The following is a 14547-nucleotide window of genomic DNA, read 5'->3' on the forward strand; positions in this document are numbered from 1 at the left end:
TTTTTATCTGAGTATCTCCCATCTCAGCTTTTACAATGGTGTTTTAACAGGATAATCCAGGTAAAACCAAAGCCAGAGAGATTGTTAACCTGCAATTTTTCTTTCTTTTCACAGATGACAGCAATGCAATAAGAAACCAAAGTACAAGAGATCAATAACCCTTTTGCAATCAACAGTTACCTGGTCTGAGGATCAATAGAAGTCTCTTGTGCACAGGCAGGAATCTTACCAATAGCAATTCTTTTCTTTGTTCTTTAGTTGAAAGGCTGATTGACTGTTTACAGGAAGAGCTTATAGTGCAGCTAACTTCAATCACCTGCACCCAAAAGGCCTGAAATCTCCCTCAGCATGTCTAGGAAGGTGACGTGTGAGGAAAATAAAATAGATGAGCTCTGTTCACGAATAGATCCTCTTTATTCTGTGATAAGTATATGATTGATTTCTAAAGTCAGTTAAATATCAGGTAATCCAAAAGGTGGTGATATAATTCAGCAGCAGAATTCATGGTCACACCCATATTTCAAGATAAGTAAATAATTATTTCAGCAATTTGGAAAATCATTCATTTGAAGTTAGAACTAAATAAGGCTTCTCATTTATTTCAGGAAATACATGTTTTGTCTTAGTAAGAAAACACTTCATTAATTTAAAGTTTTAATTTTTAGACCTAGAACTGATGTCATTTGTAGGTGTTAGTGATGATTTTAACCATTTAAAATTAAAATTTCCTTTTTCAAATAATGTTTTTCATGTTCTGTTGACACTTCATGTCAACACTGTGCAAACAAGCTAATCTGTTATTTTCATAATTTCCCTATCCCTATTTTTTTATTATAAAACAATGCATTAAGTTCAATCAAAATTTGTGAATAATTTCAGTTTCCCAGCACCTTCATTCTTGTTCTAGGTTTATATGTTCTGGTGGACTTGATTACATCAAAATTGCTTTGCCTGGCTCAAATTATAAGCTTCTTACAGTGGGAGTGATGAGAAGAAAAATTAGAGCTTTGTTTCAGAACAATGAGAGTAGTTTAAACAATTTAAAATAATTTAAACCCGAGTTATTCTGTAAACACTTTCCAACTTTTACCAACACTTTGAGTTGGTGGCTTTGGTCTCAGTTCAGAAAATAATGCTGTAGATTCTATTCTGTTTAATCCTCTTCCTTTAAGAATGCTGTATATAACATATTGTCATCACAAGGTGCAAGAAAACAGGGAGATTTTTGTTATTTCAACCCAGGCTTTTCTTTCACCTCGTGAAGACAGGGCAGCCAGTGTCAGCTGTGGGAGCTTTGGGGACTCTTGGCCAGCATCCTCTGCTATTCCTACAGCTTCTCTCAGGAAACCCAGCAGAACTTCAAGGCTTGGGGGCCTCAGGTAGATGGCATGCCCAACTTAATTAAGTAATATCCCAATATTTCACAGGCAGACCTTTATGTTGTAGCATTACAGGATGACTCCAAACAGGATGTTACATTATTTTATTGCAACTTACCATTATCCAGATCCAAAGACCACAACCTGTAAGTAAATAAGATCTTGATAACCTTTTAGCTCCAGCCAATGTTTATAGACACATGGGCTTTTTCAAATCTCTCACCTTACACACATTCTTAAAGTTCACTTTTATACCTGTTTCTGCTCTCAGTGTGGCAGATCATAATAAAAATAATAAATAAAGTTCTTTCCAGCTCTCCACGAATATAAGAGATTTAATCCAACTTAAAAACAAACAAACAAACAAGCAATTTTAAGACTGAAGTCCAACCTAGAAATTCTGTGTTATTAAGAAATATGACTCGGAAAAACCATGGAGACCAGGGCCTCCTATCCAGTTACCAGCTTTCACATCAGGCAGAGCTGATGTGCTGGGTCAGGGACTTAGAGGAAACATGCTTTTAGAGCATAAGAACAGATACATCAGAATTTTGTTTTTATAAAGAATAAGCTACTGTACTACTTGTAACTAACTGATGGGATTTCAATGTGGGCATTTTTTGGCTTTCACAAAGCAGGCCGTCTGTCAAATATGCAAATGAAACTGGATAGTAATTTTTCCACACATTTTGAACAACAAAATGTACAATTTATTTTGAGAGAAGAATTATACATTGGAATACTTTCCCTGGTTTCCTAGGTGTCTGTTACCCATTTCAGTAACACTGCAGTTCTTTAGCAGCATTTGCTAACAGATAAACTAAAGCAGTAATGTGATACTTGTAAGTAATTTTGTGTACATGTGTAAGTGATTAAAGCATCTTGTAAGGTATCTGTTAATTGATTTGCTTCCTGTAGTATCATTTTAATTAAGACTTGGAACAGAAGAGAGAGCATGTGGTCAGGGAGGAAAGCTATCACCTTCCCTTATTTGTGTGAACAAATGTTTCAGTACACATCATTTCGGTACACTGTGGGAAATAAAGATGAAAATAAACAAGAAATGTTAAGTTACAAGCAGTGGAGGAGAAAGGCCTGGAGAATTAAGTTGGTAGTCTTGATCAGGCAAATGTGCTGGGATGATGAATAGATTATGATTTCTCAAAACCTTTTGGTGTGTGCCTTGGCTCCTTGGGGATGGGAGAAGGATGAGCAGTACTGAGACAAGGCAGCTGGGCACAAGGGACCCTCAGAGCTACTGCTTCTGCTGTCACAGAGAGCTTTGGGCACACTCACACGGGGCGGCAGTCTTTTGCCACCCCAGGGAGTTGCTGTTTTGCCCATTCCTACAAGCAGCTTTACCAGCACCACTTGGAGCATCAGCAGCTCCTAAATTCGGGCCAAACTGCACAGCAGTGCTTGGAAATAATCAGTGAAGGAAAACTAATGAAAAAGGAACCTCTGGGAGGCATTCAGTCAAAAGACTGAACAAAAGACACTATAAGTTAGCTCCACGAATTTTTGGTCAAGGATTCAGCCCAGGCAGTCAACATCCAGCAGAACAGGCACCCATCTGCACTCAGCTGCCTGTCCAGCACAGGTTATGCCTGTCCATGCTCAGCACCCCGTGCTCTCCCTGAGCTCATGGGCATTCCCTCGAATGGTGACAGTGGGAAGTTCTTTGCAGTCAGGGTTTGGACACATGCCCCAGCATGTCATGCTGGACCTCAGTCCCTTCACAGCAGATGCCCAGCAACAAAACGATGCTGGTGAATGGAGTTATTCAGGAGAGCAGACAGTTGTAGGCACAAGAAGTGAGCTAAGAGGTGCAGGCACAGCACGCATTTCTAAAGAGATAACGACACAGCATTGGCTTTAATTACAATGCAAGAGCCACAGCAACAGTGAGATCATTCAAGTCAATTCCTTCTGCCAGCTGCATCAGTGCAAATCAAAACTAACTGCAGGAGTCACACAGCTTGGTGAGGCCCTTGTTCACATGATAATAAATCAGGCAAAAATCCACTGGACTCAGTACAGCTGCATGGTAATAAAAAGGTGCCTGTGGGTGGAGTCCTGGAAATCAGACCCCGGTGATATAAATCCACTCTAAAAAGTATGAGGAAGAGGAGACTCTGATTCAGCTCCTCCCAAACAGAAAGGATGACAAATGTCAGTGGTCAAAACATTTGCAATATGAATTTTTTTTGGCTTCTCTCATGCCTGTAAATGAAAACTCAGATCATTTTAGTCAGGAATATTTTTTTGTGTTTCTCACAAATGCACTTAAATAAAAAAGATTATTAAAATTCTTTGACTCGCCAAGCAAAAATGGGAAAACACAAGCAAAGAAAGTACCTAACTAGCAGACCTGATAAAGAAAGGATGTTTATACTATACAAATAGGATCTACAGAGGCTTCAATTTTCTGAAAATTGCTCTCATTACACACAGGGAATATTACAATAGTCAGCCTAGGTCTGACAGAGGTCCATCTTCTCTGACAGCCTCTTCACCCCAGCAAACATCTAGATGAAGCTTAAGAGCATTGCAAGCATGTGCCAATGATCTCCTAAAAGACTCTACTATCCTACAGCAAACTTCTGCTCAGTGTCACTAAGCCAAACGTGTTGAATTGATTGTTTTCTGGTGTACTTTTCTTCCACTGTCAGAAGTGGTTAATTCCGTAGATACTATATAGCTACACGTAAAAAAATCACAAAGACCTTTGCCCTCCCTATCAGCACATCAGTGAAGTTGTAGAAATTTTCATGCTAACACATCATATGAAAACACATCATGAAAGCAATTCACATCGTCCTAAGAAGGCATGGTCACTCAGCCAAGAGGGGAAGTGAGACATGGAGCAGCCCAAGTGCTGCAGCAAAGGCAAGTGCAGGATCAGCAGAGCAAAAAATACAAAGTTTTCCAAGCTCAACATGGTGAGCTACCTAGTAGACCATCATTCTCCTTTACTGCTGCCTCCAACAAAAATGCTGCTTTTGGAATGGTTAGGTGTTAAGTATTTCACCTTATTGAATATATATGGTTTCAATTCTCATATTTCTGGCTTTAATTCCTAGACAAACTTTGTGCTTTCACTGACAGCTGCACCAAAGGGAGCCTCAGCAAAGTCAGTGACATTACACTGGGCTTGAACACTATGTGAGCTAATAACAAGCCCAAATGCATTGTAAGCAAAGTGGCACAGTGCACACGTTCTGTCTTCTGCATCCAAAAGCATGTCATGTTTCCTGCCCCACGACCCCTCTCTCCATGCCACAATCCACAAGCTGCCTTCAGGATGCAAGTGGGTTCATTTGCACCCCTCACACCACTGCTGATGGGGATCTGTCCTGATGCAGACAAGCCACAAGCCTTTCCTTTACAGATCAGATCCTATGCAGCACTATCAGAAATCTTCCTCAGTCAATGGGCAATTAAAATAATTACCTTTAATCATATTCTTCAATTACTCCACAGTACTGAGGGAGGACTGGGACCAGATGGAAACATTCTGTTGTGATTAAAACTGACTGAAATGCTCCAATGAATATAAACCACTGACTATTCACCTGTTTGGGGAACACCCCCTGTATATTTTAAGCTGCTTCATATTTAAACTCATTAGAGTGACACCAGGGAAGCAAGAGAAAGTTGTGCTGAGTGTCCAAGGGCTCCTGAAGGGACGCCTTCAAAGGAGCTGCTACCTTGAAATGCATGCAAAACACAAAGTAGCTACTCAGAAGAAAAGGCCACTGTGTGCTCCTTCCTGTCAAAGGGATGCAGTCCCAAAGTAGAGCTGGAATGACTCTCAGGTGCCTCAGAAGGTCCTGATGACTGGATGTGTTTGGTATGGGACTGTGGACAGTGGTAGGTTCACAGGGACTTGGCTGGGGATGCCTGGGAAATTGCTTTTTCTTATAAGGCAACTGATGATATAAAGGACAACTAAACATGAGAGAGAACCAACTGATGTTGGGAAGGGGTAAAAAGTGATTGCAAAGGAAAAGGCAGAACATGTGAACTTATACTTGCATCAAATCACTGTTTTAGCAGTTAGAACAACAGGAAAAACAGAGTGGTGTCAACAGTCATTATTTAATTTGGGAGTTTTGCACTATCTGATATTCTATTTGAGACACTAAGTCTTCAAGTCATATGGCTGTGGCAACACCCACTACAATTTTAAGTATACCTTACTTTTGAGCATGTTAATAAATAATACAGATCATAACATTTTCCAAATAAAGTTAACGAGATAATAACTCAAATCTAGTTCCTATTACAGCATGATCTACATGTACAAGATAGTGCAAATGGAAAATTATTCTCAAACCCATGTGATGTAACATTAACATAACCAATGAACTTTTGATTCACATCCAACACCTGCCAGGTTTTTCAAGCAAGACGATGAAGCCATGACAGGACCTTCTGTGTGAGTCACAAATGCCTTCCTACCATGACTAAAGGAGAATTAGAAATATATCTCATGTCATTGACTATTCAGTAGAAACCATTCACTGACTTAAAAGCAGGTTGTTTTCCAGGCATCCTTCTTGGGGAGGTGATGTTATTGATCAGAATCGGGCTGAGGCTTTGAGCATGTCAGGGAAAGGGGCAAGGGAGGCTGTGAGAGCAGCAAGGCTCACCTCCAGCAGCAGCAGCAGCAGCAAAGAGACCATACAAGGTCAGGGTGAATCCAGAAGTGGTACCTAGACCCGAACCAAATAACAGCTGCTACTTTTCTGCTCCCAAGCCTTCCCACCATTATCTATTATCTTCTCCTGCATAATTTGTCATAATCTCTGACTCGTAAGGCTAATTAATCATGCTTCAGAAAAAATGAGATTTCTCACAAGGAGATTATCTGTCTCTGACAAACAAGAGATAATTCAATTAGCTTCCTTTTCTAAACATTTAGTAACTGGTTTTGGTAAATTAGTCCTTTTCGTAATTTAGCTATAATTTAGGAAGATTTAATATGTCATTAGGCACACCAAATTCTGTGTTAATATAACATTATGGCTGAGATTTTAATTGCCCCAGAGTCAGGAACTGTATACATAAATGGTTTGATTCCCACATGGAAGCAGCTGATAGGAAATACATAGAGCTCCACAGAAATTCTCCTTAAAATCCCTTCTTTTAGTTAAATGCATGCTTAAGGACTCTGGAGAATAGGAGGCTTTCTCTGACTTGGGTAAGGACTCCAAGATTTCAGTGTAAAAGACAAATATTCACATATTCATTTGCAAAATTTCTACACACTACAGAACTTTATGGATTTAACTTGGATTTAACCCTCTTCACAGTTCTCGAAGTTCTTGCTTCCCATCCTGCAATTTCCTGGGAAAATCCCAGTGTCTAACAGTAGTACTCAACTGTGGCCTGTTTGATGAGAATTTCTTCTGTTTCATTCTGGAAACAGGCCTTTTGGTCCTTTTGGATATTGCCAATTGATACTAATGTAATGGCATTAAAGAAGTCGATGCAACTACATACTGAGAGTAAAAATCAGCATCTTTCATGTTGGGGGAAAAACAAGAGAAAATCAAAGCAATTGAGTTGTATGGATGTTAAAAGGTGTAAGTGGAGAAGCAGATTTCAAAGCAATGTTAATTGCTCTACCCCAGCAGGGTCAGCCAGGCTTTGCCTGAGCTGAAAGTGAAGAGTCAGTTAAAGCAGACTGATCCCCACGCACTGCTGGCTGCAGCCCAGCCATTCCTGACTGGTCCCTGCACCAGCTGAACTCAGGGTATTTCCCAGTATGCTGAGTAGTAACCTGCCCATGTCAGATCCTTTCAGAGCTCATGTTTGACTCTATGGACCCACCAAAATGCTAAGATTTGGAGAATCTCTTCTTTCAGAGAATTTTGGAGCTCAGGCCAAGGCAGACTTCTGCCACCATTTGAACAGATCTGCCAATTTCTATCAGAAGTTGATAAAAGAGCAGAAGCCTCCAAGACATTTACACTCCAGCATACTCCATGAAGGCAAGCAGCTAGAAAAATAGGACACAAAACCCTGTTTCAAGCTTTTTACCAGACTGGGGCCTTCTCTAGATCTCTCCTTGGAATTTACCTGATGCCTACTAAGATCCATGGCCTTTCAACCAAGAACATAACCAAACATGTTGGGAAGCTGACTTCATTAGTTCTGTTTTTTTCTCTCCCAAGACAAATCTGCTTACACTGGAAATACACATCTCTCAGCAGAAGTAGCAGGAAAATGGCCACAACTTACACCAAGGCACTTCAGCCCATCAGACTGGCACCTGCCAACTCTGTGGTAAACCACATTGATGAAAACACTAAGGTGGCTATCACTGACCTTTCTCTCACAGCCTTTCTGATTCTCAGCTGGAATGACTGCTACCCAGTCAAGTTGACCAAGAAAAGCCAAAAAGCAGCACAATCTGATTCTCTGCCTCACTTGAAAACACTCATTGCTGTCATGACGAGGGAGCTTATACCCCTGTCAAAATACCATATGTTGTAACCACTCTGCCATCATATTTTCAAAATAAGAATTTTCCTCAACTTTATTTTAGGGTCAAGATACTGCAGGGCTCATTAGAAATCATGCTGTTCACTAGTTTAAAGCCCTAAATTCACATTTTAATATTAAATTGTACAAAACTGAGGTTTTTTCATGAGTTATTTCATGTGATAATAGGAGGCATGATTCTGCACTCAGCTGTACACCAGTAAAGACTGGAGTAACTTGATGGAATTACTGCAGGAAAGAGCAGTACAGACAGTAGGAGACTCCAGCCCGTGTATTTTTTAATTTAAAATATTCCTATATTTAACTACAGTGCCAAACTCAATGCTTATTACTATTAAGGGATTTATTAGGCAAGGATTGCTCTGGACAAAGCCCAGCTGACCTCAGTGGGAATTTTGCCCAAGTAAACTTCCCATTGGAGTATGCAATACTATTTGTATGCTCACAATCATAAGCATTAGCAGAGACCAGACCCACATCTGAAAACTGTTTCATTAGCTCTCAAAGGTGACATTACCAACAGAAGTGAAGCCTTAAAAACTATTGGGACAGATTCCCTCTGTGCCTTTTTGGCCTGCGTGGTGTCCATTAACACTCTGCAAGCAGCTGAGATGAATTCACAGCCCTGGGCTGCAGGCTGCATTAAGGTCTTTTAATTTTCTTCCTCCACAATGCCTTTGCAGGGCATAAAAGTGAGGGGTGGAAAGGTAAATGTCCTGGGGAAAATGTGCTCACAGCATGTGTGCAGCTGTGCCTTTAAAAACTGCTGTATGAGACGTGTAGAAGGAAATGCTCAGGTCGATGGTGCTCCATGCAGAACAATGCTGACACATTCAGATATCATTTACAGCCTGTCAGGCTCTCAGACTTGGCCTTAGCTCAGGACAAAGTACAGTATCAGGGAGAATCAAACTGTTCTGCAGGAATGAATAGTGGAGTGGGTAAACTCCCTAGTAGTGAAAAAAAAAAACCCTCAGAGAAGACATGCACAGCTTCTACAGCTACAGTGAATGCTGTCAGAAGGATATTGGGCAGAAAGTCAGTTTATTTCTGATAAAAGTTGGTTCTCAGTCACTTCAAGTTTTATTAGTTTTCAATTAAGACAGCCAAGAGTCTCACAATGAAAATGGATTGCAGATCCTTAAGGAGGACTGCATTCTGTGCAAAAATGGAGCAAGACTTTTAATGCAGGGGGAATGGAAAGTATTAGAGGAGTCTGCAACAGATCTAAGACTTGAAAGATGAACATTTTTTTTTTTCTGGAGTGGGGAGGAAGGGGATTAGGGGAGCATGGTAGTTGACTTACCCTGATAAAAGCAGAGTTCATCACAGGCGTGAAGACACACATGCACAGAGAAGCCAAAGAGAGGATCATGAAAGACTCAGAAATAAACTCTGGCAAAACGTCTGGAATCTGACAAGCAAAGGAAGTCACCCAGACTTAACTGAAGCTTACAGAGAGCAGGCTGCTCTGATACTGTGGCCATGATAGCATGCAAATACACCATAAGTAAAGATACAAAGACAGGACCTGCTCATGGTAGAGTACAAAACAACAGCACATGAACGGCACACAAGCCAAAACCATGCCCAGAGTTTAAAATTGTATTAGAGCTGTAACTCATGATGAGACTGGCAAGTTCAATGATGACAACACCAACACTGCTGCTTCTGGAGATGTCTGGACATCATGGCTACAAAACATGATTTGGCTGCAGCTGTGGGCTGCTCAGTAATATTGTGTCTTCCAAGATGTAGTGAAGAAGAAAAATCTTATAGCTGATCTTAACATTCTGAGTCTGGTCAAGACAATGCACTCATTAGAGAAGGAGTGACCAAAACAACTAAAAAAGTCTTTAGTGACACTTTTGGGAAATTGGGATGCTATCAAAGTGGGCTGAGCAGTGCTGAAAGGACACAATTGCTCCAACTCACAGGCTCCCAGGAAAGCTACTCTTGTAAAGAGAAGGCAAGCTTAGACACATTGGTCTGGGAAGGCAGGGAAGAAATATCAGTCCAGTTGTTGAACATTTGTTCTGGTTACTGAAAGGGGTAAAAGAGACAGTTCATGGAAAGCCAGCCTGTCCCTGATGACAAATACTGATATGAGCAAAATCAAAGTACAACTCAGGGTATTATAATTTTTAAATTTAAACTTAAAACTTGCTTTTGCACATTTTATTACTCCAGAGATTGTGCAGCCTTTAAAAATGGAAATATCATCACTAGAAAGAACTACAGATGATAATAATTAGTGACACATTACTCACATTTCATTGTAAAGCAGATGTGTGTATTAATCTAATTATAATGACTAATATAACATAGGCCTGTGACATACATATGTGAGCATAATGTTTTCTGTGAGTCAGTGCTTTAAATATGGTTTTGATTTTGTTTACTTTCCTAAGTTCAGTGTCAGAGAAGGAAAGTATATTTGTTACAGGCCAACAGATCAAAAGAAGCAGAGAAAGTCTCTGGGTATTATGGGAAACCCGTGTTTTGACAGTAGGCATTTCAACGGGTGAGTGGAATGTTATGATCTCCAGCTTCACTCAAATTACTTCTTTTTCATGATAGTACTTCCTTACTCTGAGGCTATACCACAAACAATTATGGAACATTTTGGAGCCTGTATTGTGTGCTATTACTTTTAAAAGAGAGCATCCTGCTTCCTTTTTTTCCCTATAATCTTTTTTTTTGTCTTCAGACCAATGTTCAAATACACTCCTTTTTGGAAAATTACTTGCCTGTGCTGTGGCTCATATTGTGGCCATTTAGCACTGTGGTCATTCACTGGCTAGCTTTTCAGAGTGTTGACTACCTGTGCACTGAGGAGTCTGAATAACAAAAATAAATAAATCAGACTTCAAGAGCAGAATCAGCAGCAGACATTCAACAAGACACTACAAGGTACAACATACCTTATTTGCCAGTCAAGCAGAATTTAGATGCTCTCACTCACCCATCTGATTTAACTTTAGAGGTTTCCTAGATTCAACACAGATTTCCCTTAAAGATCAGCACGATGTCTGTTGTGAGTCCCAGAGAAGGAGGTGAGCTCTCCTCCTTCCCATTTGTGTCTCTCCACAGCCACTCAGGCATACACAAACCTTGTAGCCTGGAGAAGTCAGCCTCAGGTGTGGAACACCCTTCAACAGTCACTCCCCAGGTGGAAGCCTTTGCTCAATGTCTGCTGTGGATACATTTTGATAGAATTGTAGGTCCAAGAAACTGCACTGTTTTTCTAGATCTAATCCCACAAACTCATGAAAAGCAACTCAGCCGCTGCTTACTGGCTCTCCTCATCAACAATTCCCATCAGAAGCTTCTACTGCTATTATTAATAACTTTTGACAGACTTTAACCATCAGAATAGAAATAGTCTATGCATAGGCTCTCCACAAAGAGAATTGTTTTTTCAAACTGTACAAATATTAGTATTCTCTTTAAAACAAAAAAACCAATCAACCCACCACCAGAGCTTTGCCAATATCTGACTTAACATCAACACAGTACACTTTTAATACCTTCATGGGTGACAAAAATAATTTTTTGTTTTTCCAGGGTACAATCTTGAGTTCAAAGCTGCCTATCCCAAGCCACAGAGAATCATTCACACAGGTTTTCTGTCATTTAGGAAGTGCAGAGGAAAAGCCCTCTTAGTGTTGTGCAGAGGAATTTGACGGATGCTCACTTGTAATTCTGCCCACGTCCCAGCTGCCCTGCACAGACTATTGTTCCATGTAGCCATGGAGCCAGAAAATCAGACCAGACATAGTCAAAAGGGATCTGGCTGCTACTTCACCACATCAAAATCACTAGTTTTGAATGGGTCAGGAGCTCTTCTCTTCCATCAAACACTGCAAATAATTTGGTGCCTTTCGAAGGCCTGCTGTTGAAGCAGTATCTTCTTCCTGATTTAGGAGACAAACTTTGTCTATTGCCTTCTCATGTAAGGAGAGGAATGCAGGAAAAAAAATCAGAGTCTTTTTTTTAATAGGTAGTGCATATTTGAGAGCTTATTTGGAACAACTTCTCAGACAGATGAAATACAAGCTGATTTGATGATATGACATCTCTACATCTCTTCCATGTGGCCACAACAATGCTAGGAAAAATATCTATTTTTGGTTAAGGGATGCATCCAAACTTATGGTATGTGCAGCATGTGAAATTGGCTTCTTTCTCTGCAAAGAATCTTTTAACAAGTGGCACCTGAACTTCTGTACTTTGAAAAAGACCAGATAACATATTTCTTTTGCTCCTTATTTTTACCTTTAAAGGAAAGAAGATGAAGAACACAATATTCAGTACCTGACAGCTACATGAAAGAGATGCCCTTTAATGTGCTACAGCATATGCCTATTTTCCACTTAGATGCAGTACTGAGGAACATATGTCCTCGTCTACAACATGAAAGACATTCTATCCTAAAATACCCAGTATTTGAAGGACATGAAACAAATATTTTGTTTATTCAAATCTGGGTCAAAAATTCTTCAGAGAGATCATCTTAGAAACACAAGTGAGGTAACTTTTGAGCAGTTCACAGACCTACTGGATGTTTGGATAAATACTTTTCCATTATTTCACTGCTCAGCAGGAAACACAACCACTTTTCTCATTCATAAGTCCTCCTGGAGCTTAGAGGTCAAAGTTCGACCTCAAAGTACTCAAACCTATATAGCACACAAAATTTGACTGAAGTTCCCTGATTAAACTATCTCTGATAAAGATTTTTACTGGAAGAATTCCTTAAGAAACAGTAGGCTTTTACTTCTGTTTTTAAGTTTAAAAAATCTGTTTTAAAATTAGCAGCCGCCGAAGTGTAGCGACACCACTCCTGACAACACAGCAAAAGTGCAGCACATCTTCCAGGGACATTCCTGAGGTTAGGGAAGGATTCCCTGCTTTTCTGACAACAAACTGTGCTGTGAGTATGTGCGTGGGTATTTTGTTTTCAGCTTGGAATGTTTTAAAAAACTCAAAACTCAGAGTCACAGAGTCACAATTTATTATCCAAATAAGAAATTTGGTCAAGGATTTATTATCCTTAAGAAAAGCAGAAACAGAAGAAACTCTTGGTGGACATGGTAGAAAATGGAGAACAGAGGGCAAGAGTCTATCTATGTCCAAGAAGGACAAAGTAGGTCAAATACAAAATGTTGTTATTCCTTGGGATGTGAAGACCTTAAATGTTTTTTTCTGTTGTGTGTTCAAGAATTCAGTATTTCTACTAAAGGAGACAACATACAGAAAGTGTAAAGCAGTCTCAAAAAAAAACAAACCCCAAGGCTAGAAGAGCTCCTTAGATCTCATTTAGTCCAACATTCTTCCCTTTAATTCACCTTCACCCAAATCTTGCATTCCACAACCATTCAATTCTCTGCTTGGACACTACTTCAATTTTTCTTAATCCAGATCACTGGGTAAGGGCAGATCAGAAATACCAGGAAAGGAGAAGGGATGCATTTCTTGTAGTATTTCTGGTTTCTGAACAGAAGCAGGTAAGTCAAAAGAATTTATGTGGAAGCATTTATTCTTAAGATACATCAAGGCTAAATGTGCTACTTTGGAAAACTTGTTGAAGAGATGTTTGAAAACTTAAGACAATAAATCCAAGCATAAACTAACAAATCTGAGACAAGTACACTACACCTTCTGACTTCATTTCACTGGTTTTGTAGTGTGACTTGCCAAGAGCCATGTAGCAGCTCTTTGACCATCCCTATTTGAGTACAGTGATTGTTTCATGACCAGCTTCACCTTAAAATGTTCTCCCTCCCATCACACTTTATTCCATCAGAAACCAGGTCTGGCACCATGAGAGCCACACCTCCACCCCGTCCAGAGAGGGGGGATGGACTGGAAAAACTTTGTCTCCTCAGCCCAGAACTAAATGACAGAAGAGAACATTGAGTGGTTGGGTCTGATCACTGAGGCTCTGAGACACATCTTGCTGAGACAGCACATGCTGCAAACCATACAAAGCTGGAAAAGTCTCCTGGGAACACAATAATGTGTGTTTGCTGTGCCCTTAAGTATTTGTTTATTCCAGCCACAGTCAGAAAAAGGGCACTGAACCAGAAGGATCACTGCTTTGTCTCAGTAGAGTCATTCTTACATCAGTCAGTCCCTTAGAAAATGGCAAGAGAGAGAGACAGATTATGGACACAAAGTCCATATAAAATATGGTGCCAACACAGGTTGTGGGGAAAGCACAGGCTGAATTCCATGAAGCATGAGACTTCACAGATAAACCATATCCTGTGGTCTTTCAGAGAGACTTGTGCTTCCTCAAACCTGTCTGCAATACTTATTTGGGGAGAAAGGCAAGGCAGAACAGGTGACAGCACAGTGCATTGTCAGGACAACTCTCACTGACTGTGTGGTTCTGGAGTCTGCGCCCTCTCTGAGCTGAGCAGAGGGGGATCAGCAGGCTCACAGGGGCTAGCCTGAAGTCCTGTCAGTAATGTCTTAACTGGGACAGGTGCCTAAGGACAATGCATGGCCAGAAAATACCAATGCACTGAAAAGCCTTTGAAATCTATCTTAACATGACATTTGCTCACCGACTGCCAGAAATAAGGCCACCTAAAACTGACATTTTAATATTTTTGGAGAATAGAACTGGAGCATCAATGGACTTTTT

At 40.2% G+C, this 14547-nt stretch overlaps 1 protein-coding gene across 2 annotated transcripts in view; it reads left to right on the forward strand.

Moving 5' to 3' along the window:
- The window catches only part of TMEM273 (transmembrane protein 273), a 30323-nt gene extending 27892 nt beyond the window's left edge, over positions 1-2431 (forward strand). For both annotated transcript variants that reach the window (XM_041461640.1, XM_041461641.1), the window contains exon 6: positions 115-2431. In XM_041461640.1, coding sequence (XP_041317574.1) covers positions 115-158 — 44 coding nt within the window. In that variant the 3' untranslated portion in view covers positions 159-2431. The remainder of the gene's footprint in view (positions 1-114) is intronic.
- Positions 2432-14547: the final 12116 nt, after the last annotated feature.

Source organism: Pyrgilauda ruficollis, unplaced genomic scaffold (genome assembly GCF_017590135.1).
Source record: "Pyrgilauda ruficollis isolate IOZ18807 unplaced genomic scaffold, ASM1759013v1 scaffold15, whole genome shotgun sequence".
Taxonomy (NCBI): Eukaryota; Metazoa; Chordata; class Aves; order Passeriformes; family Passeridae; genus Pyrgilauda; species Pyrgilauda ruficollis.